Genomic DNA, 8,988 nt, shown 5'->3' with positions numbered 1-8,988 from the left:
CATGGTGGCAGGAGAGGGGGACTGAAGCAGTCTGAATGGGGAGGGGGAATGGGAGAGGGCAGGGGTGTGGGGGAGTGTGGACATTTTCGCTGTCGTTGTCGAGAAAGGGAATGGTATCCGCTCGTCTACACTTCGTACCCTTTTTAATGGTCCCTTTTTAAGGCAGACTAATAGAAAAAAGACAGTCACAGTCCCATGATTAAAACAGAAAATAAAAAGGAAATAATTATACAATATACACAAAGTGGTCCTTAAACAGGCAGTATACATGCAGTCTCTGTAATGTGCAGTGTACCCCGTTTCTTTTTGGGGGGGGGGGGGGGGGGGGGGGGGGGGGGGTCAGGGTTTTTAGGGGGTTAGGGGGGTCATGTTCTATCCTGCGAACTAGCCGAGAGCTAGGAAGGGGTCGTGGGGAGGTAGGAGTAGGGGTGGGGTCATGGGGGGGTTGGCTGAGGATGCGCTGCTCTCTCCCCCATCATGCTTTGCTGCACTTGCCCTTCTTCTCTTTGCGCTGGAACTTCCGGAGGCGCCGCGTCCAAACGTCTCTCCACTGGATGACCAGGCTGTTCTTATCGGCCAGGAGCCCTACGCGCTCTGCTCCTGCAGCAGCCCCAGCAGCCCCTGGTCCAGCCCCGGGCCCCCCGGCCCCAGGGCCCCCCGGCCCGGTCTCGCTGGTGCCCATCACCAGGAAGCGCTTGCTCATCTGGATTTTGGGACACTTGCAGGCCAGGTCCTTCATATGGATCCATAGCACGTTGTCGCCCCGTTTGAGTGGCTCGCCGCGGCTCTTGTAGACCGAGACCACGTTGACCGAGAACTTGGCCCAGTCGCCCACCGTCTCCATGTCCAGCACGTTGACTTGCACCGCTGATGTGGCACACAGACAAACCAACCATTACAACTTATGCAGGTGCAGTCCTAACACAACTGTAAACTAACTGAAAATACTATTTAGCAAAAAAAGCCAGTAACATATAGTATAATAACATATAATACATTATAGCTACTAACAATCATGTTTCGGACTGATAATTTACTGTTATAATTCACTGTTCTAGTACGGGTACTATTTTTTTCATGCTTGATAAATAAATTGGATGCATTCAGTTGTTCAATCGCTCACCATAGTCTTTCTTGCAGTATTTCTTCATGTTGATCTTCAGATTCCCTTTCACTGGTTTGCAATAGGATTCACAATCTGCTGAAAAAAGAAAAACACATTTTAAACACCGGCTACCTGCACACTAGGCAGTCTTACACACTGGAGTCCAACTTGCTGGGAATTACACACTTGGGACAATTACACACATAACAGGACAGATCCACACTTAGGAGAATTACACACATAACCGCACACAGCAGCTACACATTTGAGATGATAAAGTGAACATGATGACATGGTTACATTCTAGGAATAATTACACACTTGAGACGTTTACACACTGTGTTACACACACACACACACAAAGAGGTACATAAAAACACATGTAGCACACGCACATAGCGCACGCACGCACACACACACAACCACACACACACACACACACACACACACACACACACACACACAAAATAGACACAAACATGCATGCATGCATACACACACGCATGCACGCACACACCTACATGCAAACACACAGGTAAACACACACACATATATATACACACACACAGCACGAGTGCCAGGACTCTGAGACAGGCGGCTGGATAGAGGAAATGTTAGGTTTGGTGGGATTTGCTGGAGTAATATACGACCTTATACAAATCACGCGTAAGCCCCTGCAATAACCGCTGGGGGAGTCGTGGGTGGGTGGAATATTACAGAGGGGGAAAAGTGTTCCATTTGACATGTCTGCCTGCCTTTTGGGGGACTCTGAGAAAAGACAGAGCGCGGTGGAAGTGGTCATGGCTGGATGGCTGTGAGTAGCCCACAGCAGCCTCATGGCTGGATGGCTGTGAGTAGCCCACAGCAGCCTCATTGCTGCGAGACTACGGCCAGAGAGAGACCACACAGCTGACTGCTGTACGTATGGAGGAGGATGAAGCTGCCCTGCGGTCGATGCGCTTTTCTCTGGGACTTGACTGGTGGGTGTTGGGTCATAGGTGTGTGAACTAGAGCGGTTGATAAAAACATTTGCAGTAAACGACCAACTGTACATACCGCAATACAGGTTTGGTTGAATTGATCCCTTACAGATCCATATAGGACATGAGAAAACACACATGAATGGACACAAAGTAGTGAATAATGTGGGCCAGCCAAACCACAACGTAACACCCAGTGGTGCTGTGGGACAACCCAATGTAAGCTTCTGTGGTAGAACCTCTCCCTAAGCTATGACGGGGCACTCACTATTACAATGGCCAATTGGCTTTAATGTCACTGCAGTGGGAGTTGTGAGGATGGGACAAAGGATCAAACATGTTCATTAAACCACTTCTTTACTGTACTTGTTTTGGGTTTATAAAACCTTTTTGGGTTGGATACTTCAATATAGCGCTGGTTTAAAAGGTCACTGAGGGACAGAGTTGCTGACCAGTCTTGTTTTCTAGTTAACATGCCAGAGAGCCTGGTATCCGATTTAATTTTACTCTGGCTTTTGAAGGGGACACGCGCAAAGGTCCCGAAGACACCGGGTTTCGTTTGCCGCTAGTGTGAAATCACAAAGACGTGAGTCCTGGTATATGCGGGCTCCCTGGTCTCAGTCTCTCTAGTTTCCTTCAAAGAAAAATCATTCAGAAGTTGTGCAGGGAAGCGGACTCCTCCTCCAAAACAAACAAAATAAAAGTGATCGCTCACAGGAATATGGCCCCCCCAAAAAACGGTTTCAGGGTCGGTCGCATGTGAGGAGGGAGCCGTGTTGCGAGGAGAGAGGAGAGAGCCGGAGCAGGCGAGGGCAGGAAGAGGAGAAAGAGAGAGAGGGGGCCGAGGAACCAGTAAAAATGTCAGGGAGGCTTGGCCCGTATATTAGAGTGATGGAGCTTTTATTAGCGACAAGCGGAGAGAGAGGCCAGAGCAGCTGCCTAGTTCCTTTACCTCTCACTCACAGCAGCTTTCAATGAACCTCAGTTAAACATACGTGGGTTAACGTGTGTGTTTGTGCATGTTTCTCTGTGGTGAGAGAGAGAGAGAGAGAGAGAGAGAGAGAGAGAGAGAGAGAAAGAGAGGATTTGGTGTACGTGCGTGGGTGTGTGAATGTGTGTGGGTTAGGGAGAGGGCGCAATGAATGAATTGATGAAGTAGGCCACACTGAATCAGTCATGGGGAGAGCTGAATAAATCTGTTGAATGTCCATCTACAGGAGTGAAGAGAAAACAGACTGAGTGATATGCTAGAGCAGTTCAGACAGTCAAGTAGAAAAGGACAGTTAATCCTGCTCCCTAGCTTTTACCCATAGGATCTTGGGCTCCAAAGTGTTTTTTTTTTGTGTACATATACATGTGTGTGTGTGTGTGTGTGTGTGTGTGTGTGTATAAATGCATGTGTTTGTGTGTGTGTGTACGTTTATATATTTGTACATTAGTATGTGTGTGTGTATATACAGTATTTGTGTGTATGTATATGTGTCTGTGTGTGTGTGTGTGTGTGTGTGTGTGTGTGTGTGTTGTGTGTGTGTGTGTGTGTCTGCATGGTACCCTGGTACAGTGGCAAGCCGTGCAGCCCTCGGTATCAGTGGTGTGTGTTTTCCCATGAAGAGTCACTTACTGATGGGCATTCACCTGGAAAAGACCCCATGAATCGCCCATTGACCCAGAAGAGCCACGGCTGAAAACACACACAATCGACTCGGAGGCTCCGGTTACCCTTGTTCCCCCGTCCCTTTTCACAGTGCCGTGACAATGACAAATTGCGTCCACCGCCCCCCGCACGCACACACACACACACATTTTCAGGTTTTGGGTACCTGAGTGCCCTAAGGAGGAGGAGAGGTTGGTTGGTATATGGGGTGTGGGTTAAAGGAGAGATGGAAGAGAAAATGATTCTGTATGTTGTACACTTGTGTGGGGATGAATTAACGATAAAGAACTGCTCTTATTTGTTTTTCACAGTGGAAAAGCCCTTTCCCAGGGATGCAGAAACACACAAAGGAGTGTACTGTGTGTGTGAGGGTTACAAGCCCAAGCAGAGACTAAGTTGGTGTAAGCAATGTGGGGAAAATTCCACCTAGCCTATCAGAGGGAAAGGCGGAGCTGTTAGACCTATCAGTGGGCTATGTTAGCCGTGGTCTGGCAGTTGATGGTAGTGTGAGCCGCTAGAAAAACTAATAAGGTAACACCACAACTTTCACATCCGAGCTAGAATTGCATATTGCAATTCCTTCAAGTTGAGACCCAGTCGGTCTTTGGCTAGCTATCAAAGGTCACCAGTCTAAATCCCTTCCTCCCACAAACTCTCCCTCTGCGGTAGGTACATGTTACTCCTTAGTACTGATACAGGATTTTTTTTTAAATCCATCCGCCTAATGGTTAAGGTTAGGATTGGGGATAGGATCTGATCCTAGATCTTTAGATATATAGCAAATTCTACATCAAGCACTCCCGCTCAACTCATTTGCCCCCCTTTGGCTAGTTTGCATGCATCCCCTGCAGTGTGAGAAGTCCCAGGCCTTACAGAACATCTCTTCTGGCCTGGGCCTTCCAGAGAGGGCCGTGTCTCAGCCGAATCAACTGTGAAAGCTAAGGAGGGGGTCCTGACGTTGTGGGAGGTACATCTGTGGTCGCCACGGCGTTGAGTTAAAGCCTGTGATGAATCACCGTTTCCAAATCAACACCGGGCCACAATTCCCCCGGGGAGGCGAAGGCGTTAAATAACGGGAGGGGAATAATTGACTGGAGAGATCCTGGATGGAGTGAGGACTGCCAGGAGTCAGAGGCGGAAAACGTTCTCCCCCAAAACGACAGTCGCCAACACTCTTTTCACGCCTCGAAAGTTCCCCGTCGAAGTTTCCCCGGGGTAGCAAACTGCAACTAATCACTTCTGTTGCAGCCTTTCCGTTGGCTTTGTGTTCGGCTGGAGTCGGGCTTCAAGCACAGCGGAGCAAAGCTAACTCGCTAAAGGCTAGCAGGCAGACGTCGTGCCAAGAATGCAGGTTTTAAGACAATGGAAAATCTCACTTGGATCCAGAGTAGTCGTTTCTTCACGGAATATCAAAAGAGAGGCCCACCCCCTCCATGAATATTTATTAACCCAGTTTAGAAATGGAGGCCAGAAATATTAAAAAGGTTGTGTTTTTAAAAATGTTACACAGGTGTCAGGTGTGGGATGTAGGGTGGGGGAGTGACTAACCTGCCGGTTCCTCTGTGCTGCTGCTGACCATGGCTGTAGGGTTCACCACTGGGATCTCTGAAACACACACACACACACACACACACACACACACACACACACACACATACACACACACACACACACACACACACACACACACACACACAGAGTTTTAACTAGAGTTTTATGGAAACAATTTATACATTTTATGTAGACATGGTGTAATTGCTGGCCATATGCCTACTCTTTGCATCTGTGGTCAAGCCAATAAAGTATGCCTGAATTAAATCACAGTTATTTGACGTAGGTAGAATGAGAGGAAGGGTGTAGGGTGGAAACATCAACCTAAACACAGTGATAAAGATACTGATATTGGCACACACACACACACAGACACACACACACACACACACACACACACACACACACACACACACACACACACACACTGTAGAAGCATACTTTGTCTGAGCCGAACTATCTTCCTCTGAAAAAAGAGATCAATGCATTCAAACAGGGACATGGGGAGAGCCACCTTCAGACAGATGCAAACTCCCTCAATACGCCTGGTTAGCTCAACCAGAACCCCTCGCCAGTCTCCACCAAAGCCAAAATAATTAAATTCTTAAAGAATTCCCCCCACAACGAAGGCCCCCTTTTCAATACAAATGCTAATGCGAAGCGATGAAATTCGAATGCTAACAACAAATCCACTGCCTCAATGATAACAACAACAGGATGATTGGGACGCTGGCTTAGCATCGTTAGCGTGCACCCAGAGGGATTTGCCTTTCGACTGGGGAGTTAGAGGGAGGAGAACCGGGTTGGAGTCAAACAAACAGACAAGGAGCTTCCTGGAAAGAGCGTTTTTGAGAGGCAAGTGACAGTTGGCTTGCTTCGAAATTATGGACACCCCTACCAAGAACAACAAATAGGGCATTGAGCTTTGGACTGCTTGGTAAAGGCCGAGAGGAAAGGAGAGCAGCTGGTGAAAGGCACGCCAAGCTGTGGGCCACTCCTCTGAAGGTGGAGGGTTGAGAGTGGATATTGAGATGATAAAGGGATATTCAGATGAGGGGCAGTGTTATCATACTAATTGGCTGTTAGCACGCCTGGTCTTTGTGTCGTACTGTGTTAGAGGGCAGAAGGGCTTGACCGGGGAGGAATGATAGTACCAATCAAATGGAGGGCGTTTTGGGAAGAGATGCTCTCTGGCTCACAGGGGAAACCTCAGATGGCATGCACATGCATACACACACGCGCTGACACACACACTGAGGCCAAGAAACACTCTTTCTACTCATTGGGTGTCTTTCAGAAAGTATCTGATTGGTTTTGTCGGCCGCGACCGCTATTGTTTTCTCCTTTTTGCCCTCCGCCATCTGCTCTGTAACACCAATGTGAGACCAACAACATGGCACCATGTGGCACGACGTGGCATAGCGGGGTAGGGTACGGCATGGCTTGGTTGTGGTACAGCATAGTTTGGTGTGGTTGGTTCAGGGTTACACAAGCCTGGTGTGTGTGTGAGAGAGTTGTGCCAAACCACATGGCACAGCACGATGGCAAGCTGCCCTCTATTCCTCCTGCCCGCAGGCGGTGGACCAGTGATCTAATTCATACACACACACTCACAGAGCACGCACGCACACACACATACACACACACACACACACACTGTACTGGCATGTGACGGTGCTAAAGCCTGAACGGTAATCAGGTACTGGGGTCTCAGGGTGGCACTAATCTACCCCAGACCAGACCACCATGACCTGCCTTCATCTGCGGGACTGGTGCCAGCTAGGAACTTCTGTCCCTACCTTTGTTTTACCAGGGCAGGTTACCTGAGAACCTATTCTCTTTTACAACCTGCCCAAATAGTGAGCAAATGTCTAATTCATTATTTTTTTAAACAAAATGCGGCTGAAGGCATTGAAAACTCAGACTTTCTAATCGAACACAGGCAATGGTGGATTTATGGATGGGCTAGCTTACCTCATGCTAACCGAGTGCTGCAGTGTTTACCTGAGTTATCTATCATAATTAGCTTTTAAACTAATGTAAACCCACTAATGGGATAGCTAGCTTGTGACATCCCAGGGAACATGACTCTCCACCATGTTGTTACCTGGCTATAGAAATGAGACCGGGAATGAAGCAGCTGTACCTGCCATGTTACATGTGTGGTTGTAAACCCCTCGTTGGAGCTGGTACATGGTTCATGGTTTCTCTCGTATGCAGTGGTTCCCAAACTGTGGGGGCTAGGAGTCGGCAGCGGGGGAACTCAGTCCGGCATTCAACTTACTCTTGAAAGGTGTAATAGTAGAATGCACAAGGTGTAATTTTGAAATTGGGTAATGCATCATCAGTTTTCCTCTTGTCAAACCAGTCTTTGCATAACTTAGAGAGCTATAATGTGTCAGAAATGTCCAGATCAACTAGCCCATGTCAGCTAGGTTTTTTAGACCATACATTCTGTTGTAATGTTTGAGTCAGTCAAATATCACATGAATGCACATTAGTTATGGCAAAATGTATAGAATTGCACAGAAAGGAGCTTTAAAACTGTAAAATGTCCTCTACACCCCACAACTAAATGTGTAGAATTGCAAGAAATAAGCTATAAAACTGCTAAATTGTATCTCCGCCAACAAGAGGGGTGTGAACAGTTTCTGTTATGAACAGTGCGTGTTATGAACAGTGTGTGTTATGAACAGTGTGTGTTATGAACAGTGTGTGTTATGAACAGTGTGTGTTATGAACAGTGCTTGTGTCCATAGAAATAGAAATAGGCTCAGGATGTTCCCCGATGCTGGTAGACCTGAGTCTGGGAACCGCTGCAGTATTGTACGTTTTCCCCAGTATGTAACATGGTAATGGTATTCCAGTATGTTACATGGTAATGGTATTCCATTATGTTACATGGTAATGGTATTCCAGTATGTTACATTGTAATGGTATTCCAGTATGTTACATGGTAATGGTATTCCATTATGTAACATGGTAATGGTATTCCAGTATGTTACATGGTAATGGTATTCTATTATGTAACATGATAATGGTATTCCAGTATGTTACATGGTAATGGTATTCCAGTATGTAACATAGTAATGGTATTCCAGTATGTAACATGGTAATGGTATCCAGTATGTTACATGGTAATGGTATTCCAGTATGTAACATGGTAATGGTATTCCAGTATGTAACATGGTAATGGTATTCCAGTATGTTACATGGTAATGGTATTCCATTATGTAACATGGTAATGATATCCAATATGTTACATGGTAATGGTGTTCCAGTATGTAACATGGTAATGGTATTCCAGTATGTAACATGGTAATGGTATTCCAGTATGTTACATGGTAATGGTATTCCATTATGTAACATGGTAATGATATCCAATATGTTACATGGTAAAGGTATTCCAGTATGTAACATGGTAATGGTATTCCAGTATGTAAAATAGTAATGGTATTCCAGTATGTTACATGGTAATGGTATTCCAGTATGTAACATGATAATGGTATTCCAGGATGTTACATGGTAATGGTAATCCATTATGTAATATGGTAATTGTGTTCCAGTATGTTACATGATAATGGTATTCCAGTATGTAACATGATAATGGTATTCCAGTATGTTACATGGTAATGGTATCCAGTATGTTACATGGTAATGGTATCCAGTATGTTACATGGGTATGTTATGGTTTCCCT

At 46.2% G+C, this 8,988-nt stretch overlaps 1 protein-coding gene across 2 annotated transcripts in view; it reads right to left on the bottom strand.

Annotated features, from left to right (window-relative positions):
* Nucleotides 1-475: 475 nt before the first annotated feature.
* Nucleotides 476-8,988, bottom strand: part of LOC139367514 (netrin 2) — a 50,931-nt gene continuing 42,418 nt past the window's right edge. Inside the window, exons 5-7 of one of the 2 annotated variants that reach the window (XM_071105754.1) lie at nt 5,288-5,344; nt 1,124-1,201; nt 476-867 (exon numbers count right to left, since the gene is read on the bottom strand). In XM_071105754.1, coding sequence (XP_070961855.1) covers nt 476-867; nt 1,124-1,201; nt 5,288-5,344 — 527 coding nt within the window. The remainder of the gene's footprint in view (nt 868-1,123; nt 1,202-5,287; nt 5,345-8,988) is intronic. The other variant, XM_071105755.1, reaches the window with a different exon arrangement.

Source organism: Oncorhynchus clarkii, chromosome 16 (genome assembly GCF_045791955.1).
Source record: "Oncorhynchus clarkii lewisi isolate Uvic-CL-2024 chromosome 16, UVic_Ocla_1.0, whole genome shotgun sequence".
NCBI lineage: Eukaryota > Metazoa > Chordata > Actinopteri > Salmoniformes > Salmonidae > Oncorhynchus > Oncorhynchus clarkii.
This window is presented reverse-complemented; position numbering and strand designations above follow the sequence as displayed.